At 36.2% G+C, this 16,591-nt stretch overlaps 1 protein-coding gene across 1 annotated transcript in view; it reads left to right on the top strand.

Annotated features, from left to right (window-relative positions):
- Positions 1-16,591, top strand: part of LOC126248484 (spectrin beta chain, non-erythrocytic 1) — a 294,125-nt gene that overhangs the window by 260,831 nt on the left and 16,703 nt on the right. Inside the window, exons 61-66 of the mRNA XM_049949503.1 lie at positions 180-268; positions 5,157-5,378; positions 5,465-5,603; positions 12,049-12,184; positions 12,595-12,844; positions 13,193-13,312. Coding sequence (XP_049805460.1) covers positions 180-268; positions 5,157-5,378; positions 5,465-5,603; positions 12,049-12,184; positions 12,595-12,844; positions 13,193-13,312 — 956 coding nt within the window. The remainder of the gene's footprint in view (positions 1-179; positions 269-5,156; positions 5,379-5,464; positions 5,604-12,048; positions 12,185-12,594; positions 12,845-13,192; positions 13,313-16,591) is intronic.

Raw genomic sequence — 16,591 nt, forward strand, 5'->3', positions numbered from 1 at the left:
AATAAAATGTCTAATTTGTGGTGGGGAGGGGGGAGATGGTAACAGATAAAAGCTGTTTCAGATGATAATTATTACTGAAGGATCCTGATAGTTTAGCATTACATATACTGTATTTTTGCTTTAGTTTGTTATCACGGTAGTATTTTAAGTTTTGAGTAAAATCTCTTTTTTTTTCACAGCCCACACATGATCACTCTACAACCACCAGAAACAACTGGTTTACCAAAGACGGGTACTCCTCAAATCCTTGTAGATCAGCAGAGACGAGGTATATAGTACATGTAAACAATATTTTTGCTGCAAAATGTTCTATAGTCATGATAAACTTCTTGAAAGAAATTCATTTCCCACAGTGGCTGTTCTTTATATTCATTTTATTTTTGTTTTGTATACTACAGCATTTCAGCAGTGTAGCTGTTTTAAAGAAAATGAAGTGTTAAACCCATTAAACACACACATTTAGGATTACAGTCACATAATTTGCCGTGAAGTGCCTCTACACATAGTTCTTTTTCCCCACACACTAATAAATGGCTTGGCTGTGTGCTGCTATTTGTACAGAACTAGATATCATGGCTATAGCTCTCAAGCCCAGCCAAGCATGCACTGACCATGAAATTATGTGTCTGACAAAACCTGTGTGTTTTTACTAGCACTGTAGTTGCTAGAAAATTGCTACACAACCAAAATGTCAGAGAATACAAGATAAAAATAAAATAGATATAAATAAACAGCAAACAACTTTCATATGTATTGTTTTAATTGTTAGTGCATGGTTTGCAAACCTAAAACCACCTGTCTGGAGCCGAGGGGGCACTTTCATGTGGGAGCAAAATCACATATTGCTGCTGTTCAAATAGTTGCTATAGGAAGATTGTTGTGGCGTAACAAGCTAGTCACGCCACACTGAGGAGGAAGCCGAAAGGCACGCGTACACACACGCCGACTGGCGTCAAGTCTGGAACAGGATACGTATTGAATACTATAAAGAAAATACGTATCTTTGGAATATACTTAACTTTTAATCAATCCTTGTGATACATCTCTCTTGACTATACAAATGAGACTCGTAAGATACATGCACTGTGACAATTGGCGCCTTGCTAAGTCGTAGCCATTAACTTAGCTGAAGGCTATTCGAACTGTCTCTCGGCAAATGAGAGCAAAGGCTTCGTCAGTATAGTCGCTAGCAACGTCGCCGTACAACTGGGGTGGAGGTCTCGTACGTCTCTCGAGACCTGCCGTGTGGTGGCGCTCGGTCTGCGATCACACAGTGGCGACACGCGGGTCCGACATGTACTAATGGACCGCGGCCGATTTAAGCTACCACCTAGCAAGTGTGGTGTCTGGCAGTGACACCACAAAGATGAGGGTACACTTCGCATGGCCTACACCTGAATAGGAGGGGTAAAGACAAGTTCGCATATATAGTAGCAGAAGATATAAGGGAAAGGGGGGGGGGGGGCAGCACACACAGAGAAATTGCTGTGGTCGCTGGGCTCAGTAGTGGCACTGTCTTTAGGTCAACTTCAGAATTCAGATAGACAGTATTAATTGAAGCAAATTAAACTGACAGAGATTTGCTGCTCATCTTATTATAATAGAGAGAAAAGTGAAATCAACTTGTTTCATCAGAATAGTGACAGGCGGGTGTGGTAGGGGTAAAAAAATAAAGCAAAAGAGTTGTCAGTGTGAACACCATATAACCACAGGGATAGAAAATCTTACTTTAAGTGGTTATAAGTTAGCTGCATATTAATGCAGATCCAGTATGGATAAAGGAAGAGATTTCACATAAAAAATATATAAATACAAAAATGTAGAAATAAGTAAATTATGTACAGGTAACAATATGAAAGTGCAGGCCTGTGAGTTAATATTGGGAAAAGCTAATTCTTCTGATTGTTACAGTATACAGGTCTCCAATGGGTAACTAGGAAATTCTCACAAAAAAATTTTGATGGTTTATTGTGCTCTTAGTTACACAACAGGAATGACTATTAATTTGTCATGATTTTAATGTAAATTTCTTGAAGGAATCTCACAGGAAAAGTGATCTAGAAGCACTTTTAGCCACTTATAATCTGGTGTCAGTAATAAGTTTACCTATGCAGGTTTATCAAGATAGTAGTACTATTACAGATAATGTGTTCATTCAACAACCAGAAGTTACAGAGACACATGCGTATCCAGTGGTAAGTAGATTGTGAGATCATGATGCACAGTTAGTCACATTATATAATTTAGTTCCACGTACAATTCAAAACACTCTTTGAGAACAGGGAAGTTTACAAAAATTTGGCTGGTGTGAAGTTTAAAAGGAACATATTTCTTAACGAGTTTGTATCCCTTTTTAAAAGCAGTTTTCCTAAGCATATAATTAAATGTAATAACTGGAATTTATTAAAGAAACCTTGGATCAATACTGGTATCAGTCTCTTCACAACAGTACTGCAACATAAGTTGTAAAAAATCCAGGAGTATGCATATCTTGTATGAAACTGACAGATCAGACAATAGAGTCAAATCAGTATGGAACAGGGAAAGAAGCCATAAAAGATGACATTATTTCTGTTATAGAGAATACGAGAATTGTAAAAAACTGTTAATGTGTAGAAGATATTTTTAATAATTATATTTTAAATACTGGTGTAAAAATTGCAAATAGTTCAAATTAGAAAGCAAAACAGTACACCAAAGAAATAATACGGAGGGTATTTAGTGAAGTAAAAATTAGCCTCACATCCCAAACAGAAATAAGCAAGATCATTCCCCTCTAAGAAATAAAAGTTAATGTAGGGTGGATAATTTGTCCAATGAAACATTAAAAAGTTGTGGTCTTGTAATATGTAATGTTTGTAGTTGCTTACACAATGCATCATTAATTCAAGGTGTTTTTCTTAACAGATTAAAATTACCATTGTTAGACTGCTCTGTAAGAAGGATGACTCCAGAGGCATCAATTACTATTTCCCAATGTAACTCCTTACACTATTTTCTAAAGTTTTTGAGAAGGTAATTTACTCCAGGATAATCATCCACCTATGCAGTAATGGGGTACTCAGCCAATTGCAGTTTGGATTTCAAAAGGTCCACTCTAGTGAGTCAGTTATTTAGCACATAATAACATTTTTAAATGAAAAGTTGATATCTTATTGACCTAATGAAGACATTTGATTCTGTCAGTCATAATATTCTATTTGAGAAGTTAAGTATTTAAAGAATATGGAATTCAGCACATGCCTGGTTTCATTCTTATTTGAGAAGCAGAATGCAGAATGTTACCCTAGGATGTTCAAATAATACAAAGAGGGATGCCACACTATCTGAATGGGGGAAATGACAGTGGAAGTCACATGAAGTTTGATTATTGTCCCACAACTGTTCTTGCTGTATGTTAATGATCTACTGTTTTATTTTAGGAGGAGGAGGAGGAGGAGGAGAAGGAAATTAGTGTTTAATGCCGTGTCAACTACAAGGTCATTAGAGACAGATCACAAGCTTGGATAAGTAAGGGTGGAGAAGGAAAGCGACCATGCCCTTTCAAAGCAACCATCCCAGCACTTGGCTTAAGCAGTTTAGGAAAATTGCGGAAAACCTGTATCAGGATGGCTGGACAATGGTTTGCACCATTTCCTAAATGCGAGTCCACTGTGCTAAACACTGTGGTACCACACTTGCACATTTTATTTGAAACAAGAGACAGAATTACTACTATTTGCAGATGATATAAGCATTGTTGTGAAGCTGAGCAAAGAAATCTCAACCCAGGAAATAGTAAATGATGTTTGTATGGAAATTATTCACTGGTTTTTTACAAGTGGGTTAGCTTTACACTTTGAAAAACACAGCTGATCCAGTTTTGTCCAATCCAAAATGCACCACCTCCCAATAATCTAATATACCAACAAGAAATAATAAACAGTGTAAAAAAAATTCTAAATGCTTATGTGTGCATATTGAAGAAAACTTAAAGTGGAACAACCATATAGTATACCTGCTAAAACATTTAGAATCAGCTATTTATGCCATAAGAATAATTGCTAACTTTGGGGACAAAAAAGTTACTTAGTTAGCATATTTTGTTTATTTTCATTCATTGATGTCTTATGGGATAATATTCTGGAGTAACTCCTGACTTGGACAAAAATGTGTTAATGAAAGAAAGTAATTAGAATTATGTATAGGGTTCACTCGCTTACCTCTTGCATGTGTGTCTTTGAGCAACAGGGAATGTTAACCACAGTAACACCGTACATTTATTCAGTTATGAAATTTGTTATCAACAATCCATCTGAGATTGTGAGTAACAGAGCTATTCACGAGTACAACACTAGAAGTAAATATGATCTGCATTACACTTTAATGACTATCTTTTGCACAGCAAGGGGTGAAATATGCAGCTATAAAACTTTTGGACAATCTGCCCTTTGAATGAAATGCGTGACAGATAGCAAAACTATTTTCAAATGTAGATTAAAGATGTTTCTCCTTAACAACTTCTATACCACAGAGAAATTCTTGAATAGAAATAATACATCATTCTGACATAAGAAACCTGCAAGTGTGTTGTAAATCTAACCATACAAATAATTTTTCATTTTTTGAATATACATTGTGGTCAGAAATCTGAAAAGCTTGTCAGTGTTTTGCAGGGTAGGTTGTGCTGAGAAATAATTGTTAAAAAACCATTTGATATAATGTGGCATTTCCGAGTTAATTAGCATTTAAATCAGCGAATCAGGTGTTTCACATGCAAATTTAAGTGGCCTGCTAGCTACAGTTAGTGTCAGTTGTTCTCATAATGCAGATGATAGTGCATGAGATGTTTGACTACACTGTCTCTGGCAGGCTGCTTGAATTTGCATGTGCAATGGCCTGACTGCTAACTTCAATGCTAATTAACTCTCTTTTTTCCCTTAAAAATTCTCTCTCGGCACAACCTACCCTGCAACAGCCTTACAAGCTTTGTCAGACTGTTTCTAACCACTTTATATATCTGCGTTCTATGTAAGTTCCATTGAAACATTCCACATCATAACATTTATCATGAATATGATCTGTCTAACAAGTAACTAAAAAATCTCAGTGAAACATTTTTTATCCCTTTTAAAAATTTATTTTTGCATTTTAAATATGTGATTGTTTTTGTTTAGATATAAAACGGGCTGAGAGTATGAAAATAGAAACAAAGAAACCAAAGCGCACTCCGAGCTTTACAACACGAAGACGTACTCAAAGCTTCCGCAAACTACAAAGAATGGAACAGCCTGAACATCTTCCACCAGTAGAAATTAAAGGAATGCTTGATCGTAAACATGAGCTGCAGAGTGGAGGGAAAAAGGCTCCAGTTAGGTCATGGAAAGCATTTTATACAGGTACTTAGAATTTTTTTGTATTGTTAGTTATTCTTATTTTACTGTTCAAGTCTGATGGGTATTAAAGAAGGAGTTTTATGTTGCAGTTCTTTGTGGTCAACTTCTATGTTTCTTCAAAGATAGTGAAGATTTTCTTGCAAGCAAGGCAGCTACCTCACCCGTTAATATATTAAATGCACGCTGTGAAAAAGCTGGAGATTACACAAAAAGAAAACATGTTTTCAGGTAAATTTTGTTTTTCAAATTTACATTTATGTGTTGGATTAATGATTCTGAAGCTGAAATTTTAAAATTTTAAGACATAAATCACATTTAGATGATGATTCAGACATTTCCTAAATGAATATCATTTCAGCTTTATCAGTGACAACCCGTCCTTGATGGTCTGTTCATTTTTGCAGGTTACATATAAGTTATTACACACAGTGCATTTATTTTGATCCACCACTTGGTCAAGATACATATATAAAGTACAGTTTTGTATGATCTACTATACAATAGACGATCTTTCTTTGGTCTTTTACAAATGGGTTCATGTTTTAGAATAAAGTCCTCAATTCTAATGTCAGTGATACATGTGAAAAGAATCCGCCTTTACAAACTTCCAGCATGCTGGAGTAACGTGGATCAGCAACTTCCGTTAATCAATAGAACAAAAAACCAGTCCAAGTTGCAAATATTTTATTTTTCATTCAGTGACTAGTTTTGGACTGAGACCCATTTTCCAAAAATGTTCAAATGTGTGTGAAATCTTATAGGACTTAACTGCTAAGGTCATCAGTCCCTAAGCTTACACACTACGTAACCTAAATTATCCTAAGGACAAACACACACACCCATGCCCAAGGGAGGACTCGAACAAGGGAGGACTCGAACCTCCGCCGGGACCAGCCGCACAGCCCATGACTGTAGCGCCTTAGACCACTCGGCTAATCCCACGCGGCAGACCCATTTTCAAATCAGCATAACAAAGCCAAAAATGGCATTTCCAAAGATTTCAACAAAATGTGTAATGTAAATTCACAGTGTTGTACAGATAATTAAACAGTTTTGTTGAGATCTTCAGAAATGTTATTTGTGACTTTGTATGTTGATTTGAAAATGGGTCTTAGTCCGAAACTAGTCATCGAATGGAAAAAAAAATATTTGCAACTTGGAATGGTTTTTTGTTCTAGACCTTTGTTGTAGATATGGCTTCTGTTCTTGCTAATTTAATTGGATGAACATCTTCTGATATATTTACAGGCTGACTGGAATATTTTCAGAATGTAAAGGTATGCTGTCTCCCTGTTCACAGGGTGATAATAGGTGTTATTATTAAGGAGATATGTTTTTATGTAATTTGCCAAGTTCTGCACATGATTTATTGAGATGAAAGTAGGAGCACAATAATGGAGGGATTTTATAGTAGAGAAATGCAAGTATCCCTGTGATAGAAAATACTTGATAATAATTTCCTGTCAGTATGCCAATTACACCAAAATGTTTTTAGCACTTGTAAAAATGTGAGAAATTTTATGGAGTAGATTTTCTCAGGTATTTGTGTGAATTGCCATTACAACAATGAAACAGCAGGGTGACTGGGTTAGTTACTGAATTATTGACCCTGCAGTAGTCACAGTATGTTTAGTACCATTAGTAGTCACTGCGGACAGTCAGTCCGCATGGCAATAAATACAGATCGATAAGTAAAAATCAAGAAAGTGATTGAGAATATACAGTTTACTATATTTGATTTTAATGTGCTAAGTACTACCTTTTATAAAGTTATAAATTCTGTCCAGTTCCACTGAAATTGTAAGTTTCCCAGTTCCACTGAAATTGTAAGTTTCCAGGTATGTTACAATATTTATTTATGGATACGAAAAATATGTATAATAATATCATAAACTTACGAAAGGCACACATCGGTTACAACAGTTATTCACTTCACATAGTTCAGTCACAGTCTTCCATTTTTAAACTTTCTGAACAAATAACTCTTGCATGTTCCAAATGCAGATATTTACTACATTTGCAGCAGCCGTACTGGGTAGGTCCATTCTTTCTCCTCTCACAGTATGCACAATGTCCTCTCTGTTTGTTAGGATAGTCAATGGGCCTTGCTTTTGTTTCAGTTTGGAAAATCTCACAAATCCTTGAAGGGATAGTAGACAGTATGTTACTCATGGCAGTTTGAACTTGCACATGTTCTGTAACAAGCTCATAAGACAACTGGTGCAGAAAATCTCTTCATGGAGTCCAGTTGGGTGGGTTTTTAGCAGCATCAATCACTAAAGAATTGATGCCTCCAACATTGAGTAACAAACAAAATATGACCAGGCTATTGGCAAATGTGTCTTGCGCAACTGCAGGGAGCATACAACTTGTTACACATGTCCATGCCTCCTTTCATCTATCGTGTTATACATGACTATCATTTCTGCTTTACCTGTCATCAGCACTGTCATCATGGTGAAGACTGGATACCAATACAACAGTTTTGCCTTTCTTAGGAATATATGATACAAGAGTGCAAGATTTTCTGAAGGCAAGCATTTTTGAACCCACTTGATGCTTACTAGACTTCTTGTATTTAAGTGGCAATTCCTTTTGCTTTTTTCATATGGTTCATAATAAAGTTAGCTGAAAATCATTTTTAAGTGTTTCAACCAACTGAAGACTGGTAAACCAGTTATCCACTCAGATATTCCTGCCAGTTCCTTTGATGGGGATGCAGTGTCTCTGAACTACAGCAGCTGGAATATTACTTACATAAAATGGCCCCTCTGGTTACGTTCCAGCACACACTTCCATATTAGTAGTATAATACATCCTGACATCACAAAGAGCAAATATTTTTACTCAATATTTTTTGAGCTTGCTAGGTATATACCGTCTAAACTGACAATTCCTCAAAGTGCATCTGACTCTTCATCGATTGTGAGGTATTTGAAGGGAGTGTACGCTGTTTTGCAATTCTGGACAAAAATGTCAAAAATGTTTCTTATTGGAGCTAACTTGTCATGTTTCACTCTTTCTTCTCTTGTCAACTTGTTGCCAAATTGGAGATGTCTGAGAGGAAGCAAAATCTAGACAGTGACATGGAGAGCCTGAAAATTTCCACCCCTGTGTCACCAGTCTTCCATAGATCGTGTGCATTTAGATGGTTGGCCTTCATCATTCCAGCCAAACACAGTACACCTATTAGAGCTTAAATTTCACTTGTATTCATATTGTTGCAGTCCGTTTCGCTGGAAAATTTACCTCTCTGGGAATTGATAAACAGATTTGTGTTTTCCACTATTGTGCTGATATCATCAGTAAAAATGTGCATCCGAATTTCAGTTGGCGCTTTCAGATGTTTTAGATTAGGCTTTACATAAGGAAGATGGGTTATTAAATTTTCAGGCCTGGTTCTAACATTTTTTAGAGGTATGTGTTTATTCCATTTCATAATCTGATCTTTTCCGACATGCACTGGGCCGTTTGCGATATTGTCAATAGCGTTTTCGCCATCTGTGCTGTATCAGAATTTTCAAGTGAACTTAACAAAGCACTGTAACTAATAGAAGGTAACACTGCAGTAATAAGAAATCACTTGAGAATTAACAGTAGTATGGCAATAAACATTTATCTTTTACTATAACTCCTAAAGCCAACACAAAATTACATGGAATGCCATTGCTCATGCGAGATTGAGAGTCTGCAATTGTTGACCATTCCACCACCAATGTTCCAGTCCAAACAAAATAATTGAGTAATTTAGTATTGCTGATTGTAAGAAGGTAAACGGTCATGTGATTCCTAGGTTCAACAAAATTAAAAGGAAGGAAAATAATTCATCCATGTGGACTGTCAGTCCATGTGTGACTATTGCGGGGTTAACAAGAGAAAATTCATGTAGGTATATGCAAATATTAGGCAGGTTTGTAAAAACTTTCCCAGTTACATTTACTCACAAATTAAGTTCCATATATAAAAATGGATCTCCTAGGAGTTATACAATCTGCAATGCACAATGATAAGAGAATGACATTAAAAGGGAATAGTATCTGTATTAAAAGATTTCTCTAAAGTGTCTGGAAATATATAACACATTAACAAAACAACTCACTTTCATATTATTTGCTGGCAAACCTATTGTTTAGTTTCTCCAATAATTTGTTAATGAATCATACAATTAACTCTTTCCAGTAAGAAACAATGAAAGGTGGTGTTACAAGAACTCAACACTGGCATTTGTCTGTCAATATTATCTTGTGTAGCTTGGGACAAGGAAAAATCTTTCAGTTTTTGCCGAACAAAATCAGTGTTATTTTTTGATAATTTTGGGGATCTTTTTTGATGGCTTGTTTTTCAATTATGTTCTGCATTTTTGCCTTATTTCATTGTTTTTCAGTGTTAACAATGAAAATATACCCATCATTTTTATTGATACCACCCATAAATTACTTCCATCATTTGAAAAAAAGAACCTTTGCGTTAAACATTTAAAAACTAATCAATTTAAGAACAAATAACTGTACATCCAAACAATGTTGACTGCTTTTCAAAAGAGAGCATTGTATAACTTCCTGGTTCTCTTCCAAGACATTGTGCCATGCAACACTTAGTATGTCTACACTACTGAGACCTGTCATTCCAGATATAAATAACAGGCCCCCTCCTATTTCGTTAATATAGTTCATAATCATTGGTCCAGGGTTCAAAACAAGAACATAGGGATGTGAACATGGACAGCCATAAGAGTTGGCGGCTTAGTTTGAAGGTGCAACCAGTGCATTTCATTGTTTCGTGCACCTTTACTTTAAGTATCAGTATTAATGTTTTTCAACATTTTGCTAGTTTCATAATTAAAAATTCCTTCTCCCATGACATATTCTTTATGTTAAAACCATTTTAACTTGGAATAGAGGTAACAATTTTTATCTGCTGATGTCACATTTCTGTGCATTTTTGCTCATAAAATCATCAAAAAACAAATGCATTTTAGAGAGATTATTGATGTGGCACATCAATTAGACTGCATCTTTTTGTATTGTACAACTATACATAGGAAAACCATGCAGTGCAGCACTTTAGCTTCAGAAATACATAAATAAAAAGGACTGCTTGGTTTGAGTCTTATCAACAAACCACAACACAGGACATATGACATCATGCAAACATGTTTTTGGTAATATAACAGTACACTGAGGATGTGCTTTTTCCCCTTCAGTATTTATGGAATATTATTTTAAAAAATAGTCTGTGGTGTACAACTGATCAGTAGCATAACCCATATTCTGATTGCCTGATAGTAGCAAATCAAAATGGCACCATGTTGATTAACATGTTTGCAAAGCTAAAGTGCTGTGTTTGGGTTTTTTTCATATTTATACCTGCATACCATAAAAAATTACAGTTTAATTGATGCACCACATTAAAGATCATTCCAAAACATGTTGTTTTTGGTATGATTTGCTTTACAAAAGGGTTGGGGAATTTGTCTTCACATCTAGGTATCAGTTCATTTACACAGGATATGAATGGTAATTTTCAGGTTATAAGATCTAATTTCAACATTAAATAACTATCAATTACCAATATTAATAAAGTGCTGCCTCCAGATTTACAACATTTTATTTATTTTTTTTTTTAATACTGAGGATTAGGGAAAATGCCAAATTTTGAAATGTCGTGTAAAAATGTTTTATTGGCTCTTGCCAAGGCTTTCACAGATCATAAATATCTTTCCAAATCTTCTCAAAGAAACAGAATGTAGTGTCCAAGAGATATTGCATTCCGTAAGCACCAGATAGTGAGAAACAAGAGTGCGTCCTCTGTCGGTCAGCGCCACTCAGAACTGGTGTAACTAAATCATTTTCTCCATTAGGGCTTCAGCTATCTCTTGCCATGACCTGAAATATGGAATATCAGCCCAAGGTCCTTCCCACCTATCCTAAAGTGGGAGTCCACTGCCCACCTAAACCATGCAGTATCTTGGTCCATATCTGTTTCATTGTTCCAAATTCCTTGATACCATGGATAATATTTCTAAGGAAAAGCAAAGTGCAAAACTATCCACTTGCATTAATGGTGACAACTAAACTGTGGTCAAAGGACATCTAGACAACCCTGTTGCTGAGCACAATACACAGCACACTGTGGTTGACCTCAACAGTTGCTTTGTAATCTATGCTATTCGGTTCCTTCCGACTACAGTCTCAATGCAGCAAATTGTTTCCTAACATCACACCTCACCCATTCCTCCTCCTCCTCCTCCTCCTCCTCCTCCTCCTCCTCCTCCTAACTCCATGTGTTCCCACCATTCTGAAAGAAAGCACAACAGCAGATATGCATAATATGGTAGTTGAAGAGAATCTCTTGTTCATTTTTTACTGCAAATATAGTAACTTACATCACAATTGTAACCAATTAATATTACCAAAATGGAAATAACTGTTATACAAAATTTTTATGAAGTGTAGTACATATTTGGCAATAGAGACTGGTGGTTTCCTTGCACAAATTTGAAAGATTCTTCAAACTGGCTGCATAATATCATCAAAAACTCTGTGTGCTTTCTGTACTGATGTTACTGATAAACTTCTTAATGACCTAGACTCATCAAATGTCCTGACAAGTAAAATTATTAAATGTCTTAAAGCTTTTAATTTAAACTGCAAATGTCTCTTTCTTAATCCAGGCTCTGTCTTACTGATGGCTCAGAGTACCTGTTCTTGGCCAGTACAGAGGAAGAAATGGAAGACTGGGTGAACAAAATATCTTTCCATGCAAACCTGCAGCCCCAGTTTCAGCTTCTGAGTTATGATTCTCAAAAGGTAGAGGACATTTTCTATTCTCTCAATAAGTGTGCAAAAGTTTGTCTGCTGGAGCTTGGAATGAAGACTTACATCTTACATCTTGTTCTCTGCACATAATTATGGCCACAGTAAAAAATGTTAAAATACATATTTTTCAGACAGTTTCTTTCGAAAGCATGCATATGTGTTAAATTGTTAAATAATTTAAATACATCTTTAATAAAACATACACAACATTTTTTATAATGCGGAAAGGTAAACTAGCTTCCATATGACTATAAAGAAGCCTTCAATAAGAGCAGTTTTCTGTCAGCATAATATTTCATTAAAATAAGCTTATGCTATAATAGTATGCCACCTCAAGAACATGCATGAATATTGTCCAATCCAAAAACAGAGAAGTTGTTTTAATAGTGACCTATTTTCAGAGCCCAGCAAGCCAAGAGAGGCTGTCAGCATTTGGTGCAGATGATGCAGATGGGGATGGAAGCTCTGTCTCTAGTCACGCATCTACTCCAGAATTTCCACGGCGGTCAGAACCAGTGCCCACACAAACACAGATCCTGCAGCAAATGCAGCAGTCGAGGCCACCTGTCCCACCTCGTGGAGCCCCACCCCCTGTGCCTGCTCGTTCACCTAGCACTGAGGCCGTTACCCTGAGGCCAAAGCCTATGCCTGGTCAGTAACATGTCTTTTTCAATTTTTCTTTCATATAGCATTGATGTTTACTCTTTCTTTTTGACTTTTTGTTCCATTTTGCAAACCTAGGAATTCTTAAGTGTTTGTTTTTGCTTTATTAGTTACATAAATTACTTCCTAACCACAGTTCACTCTGCCTTTTTCCTTGTTCCTTCCTTCCTCATTCCATCCTCCTTCCCTTTCTCTCATTCCTCACGTTGTCTCCCCCCATTCTACCCACTCTTATTTGTGCTCTACTCTACACTTCTGCTTCTATTTTCTCCATCTCAAGTAAAGTAAAACTTTTGCTCCTGTTAAACTGGCTTACATACATATTTGGTTGGCCAGGTGTAATGGACACAGGCCGACCACATTCGTATCAACCAACATCACGTGAAGAGCAGCTTCATCAGAATGGTGTTCCTCCAGCAGATTCGTGGCGTCGCAGTCATCCTGACAGCCAGTTAGGTATGTATTGCATATCAACTGTGTGATTTTTCTTTTGTGAGATATTATGATTTGAGATACAGCTGGCTTGTTGAAGTTGTTTAAAATTGCTTGATAATTTGGTAGGTAAGTAAAACTGTCAGGTTACTTGTGATGGAGATACTTTTTTAGATATTTATTCATTAACCTGGTTGATTTTTATCTTTGAGCTGAAGGAATCTGTCATAGACAAACAACTACTGTCCACAATTCTGTGCAAGGACATTTAAAAGGCTGTAACCTTTAACAAAAAGCAGTTCAGCAAACACATAACTACAGAATAAGAAAATTCATCCAGAAATTTCCTCATACACTGTGGTCTAGCCATTATTTGCTACATATATTTCCTCAGGACTGCAAGTGTTGCTTGATTAAGAGGAAAGTGTTTGAAAAGTTCAGAAGAAGAGAGGGTAGTGCTTGTGTGCCTGGTGTGGGGTTGGGTGTTGGTGGATTTAATCTGCAAATCTGTATGAGGCCTTCTTATGCACCCAAAATGGTTCCTCATAGAGGAGAAGGGTTGACAGAAAAGCCATGTCAAAGCAGGAAACCATAAAATATTAAGAGGCTGAACAGAATAAATTTCAGTTCAGGTAAAGCAGCTAAATCTTGCTGCCTGCTGCTGTGAGTGAAATAATAGCAGTTATGTTACAATGGTATTTGTATGAGGATGTGTTGAAAAGTAATGCCCCTGAATGTAACATTCAACATATTCATTCTTCATGTCTACTTGTTTGCAGACCTCTGCTGCTGTAGGGCTCCAAATAGTAATGTGTAACATAACTATGTCGGTGTGTGAGAAACAGTGTGCTATAGTTGATTTTCAAATTCAAAGAGTTTGTCAACCATGGCACACACTCTCCTTCAACATGAAAATGCCAGACACACCTCAGCGCAGTGACATCTGCAACATTCCGACGCCTCGGGTTTAATGTCATCGATCATCCTCCATCCAGTTCCGCCTTGACCCCATCCAATTTTCATGTTTCCAAAACTTAAAGAACACCTTTAAAGACTTCACTTTGATAGTGATGAAGCAGTGCGAGCATAGATGAGGTTATGGCTCTGTCAACGAAGTCAAACATGCAAAATGACGGTATCAACAAACTGCTCTCTGGTTGGGAGAAATGTGTTTGCCATCAAGGTGACTATGTTGAGAAATAAATATGTAGACATGAAGAATAAATATGGAGAATATTAATAATATTTGTTTCATTTAAAAAGTGTTCACATAAAAAATTTGGAGGCATTACCTTTCAATATGCCATGGTACCTAATGTCATTATATTTTGAAGTTATGTATAGATAGCTGCATGCTACTGAAATTGATTTGATATGTGCCAAAGCACTCCTGCAAGGTCTCAGGGACTTATTATCTGATAGCGTTCAGTGAGCTCAACTGATAGTGAAAATTATAGCATTTTCTTAACAGCAACAGAGGTGGTGGGTTCACTTATATATCTTACAGTGAAGAGTGTTCCATGCCATGCATTTGTTAGCGGTTTCTCTATTTTCTACCCTTCAACCCTGCAGTTAAAACTTGACTCATAAGATATTGGAGTTATGGATGGATGGGAAATACTAATTTTAAGTCATTTCCTGAGAATATGTCAGTATGTCAAGTATGGTGTATTGAACTTTGATTGAGATGCAACAATCTGTAAGGCACTCTGTAGCATACCCATGCATGTTACTTGCTGTTATAGAGATTCCTTTGTTAGAATGAGAGCTCTGTCATAATGTTATTGGTTACAGACACTCAGGGTGGAGTTTTGAAGTAAGAAATTGTAAAAGTTCAGGTGCCAAATACAAATGTCTTGACTAACAGTAATTGTTTTCTGAGTGGTTACATTCTTCACAACAAACCTAAGCTTTATACATATAGTGGCAGAACAGAAACAAATTATGACTGCAAGAAGGAACTTTCTCTGTCTAGTACAGACATAACATTGATACCAATGAAATTTGGCTTTTGTTACATTGGTGCATGTTGCAGAATAACATAAACCAAGTTTCATTTGAGCCATTAATTAATTTTGATATTGTAGCTGTTCAAAGTAGTAACACTGTGTGTGTTTGGTTCATGTGTCACCAAGAAATTATTGTTTTAGATGATTTATCACCCACAAAAATTTATGTAAAGATTTGTTAGGAATCTGCTGCTAAATTTTCAGCTGTTAAGAAAGAGGCAGCTAAATTCAGATGCAACTATAGCTCTTTTGAATCTATCCTATGTGCAGAACTTCCCAGAACTGCAACATAGATGAAAACACCAAGAAAAGAAACTGCAAAATATGATACTGGATGACTGGCAGTTAAATCTGTGTGTGTTACCTGATACTGTAGGTATAACAGAAAAATTAAATGGTACATTTCACATGAAAGATTACTTAGAGGTAGGTTTGTGCAACATGCATGCCACATTTGTTACATGCTGACCATTAGTAATTGTAAAAATGAATAGCAATATTTGAAGTTGATTTTGTATGTTCGAATGGATTTGGGGAATGTTTCACGGGGATGTAAAAGGAATTCCTCTTGTTGATTACCTTGTTAAGCATCCAATATTAATTGATGACAACTTTACCAACTTGATGGGAAAAAAAAAGAAAATCTGAAGTCTTCTGGATTACAAACGGAAAAAAAATCCTCTGTAAGGATAATGCACCTTCCCTCAAAGGTGCTTTAACAGTGAGAACAATGAGGAATCTGAAGTGTGTGTTGTTGGAGCATCCCCATGTTTTGCCAGAAGATATTTATGATTTTAGTAAAGGGATTATGGCACCTGTAGATGGGTATTTTGAGCAGCCCTTTTAAAATTTTGGTTGGGGTGGGAAGTGGGGGACGACAACATTACATACAGTGCATTGACCTAAAAATTTAAAAGAAATTATATATTCTGGCCCTAGCTTCACAATTTTTGGCTACCGCAAAGGGATATTTTCTTCTTGCTTTCATGTTACTACAAGTGATTGCTGTGTGTAGTTGCTTGCTTAAACACACAACTTCTATTTGGAGACGGACTGTGGCAACAAGCTGTTGACAGAAGTTAGTGTGTCCTGAAAGTCCTGAATATTCACAGAAACTAAAATCTAAATTTAAAACATTTTTGGTAGCTTTCAACATATACTCCTTAACAAAACCCTCCATGAAAAATAATTTTTGTGCGATAGCTTTTCTAGAATTTCACTTTAACAAAAGTAGAACCTCTAAATTAGATGGATATCCAACATTCAAGAGCAAAGTACTGAAGAGGATTGTGAG

Source organism: Schistocerca nitens, chromosome 3 (genome assembly GCF_023898315.1).
Source record: "Schistocerca nitens isolate TAMUIC-IGC-003100 chromosome 3, iqSchNite1.1, whole genome shotgun sequence".
Taxonomy (NCBI): domain Eukaryota; kingdom Metazoa; phylum Arthropoda; class Insecta; order Orthoptera; family Acrididae; genus Schistocerca; species Schistocerca nitens.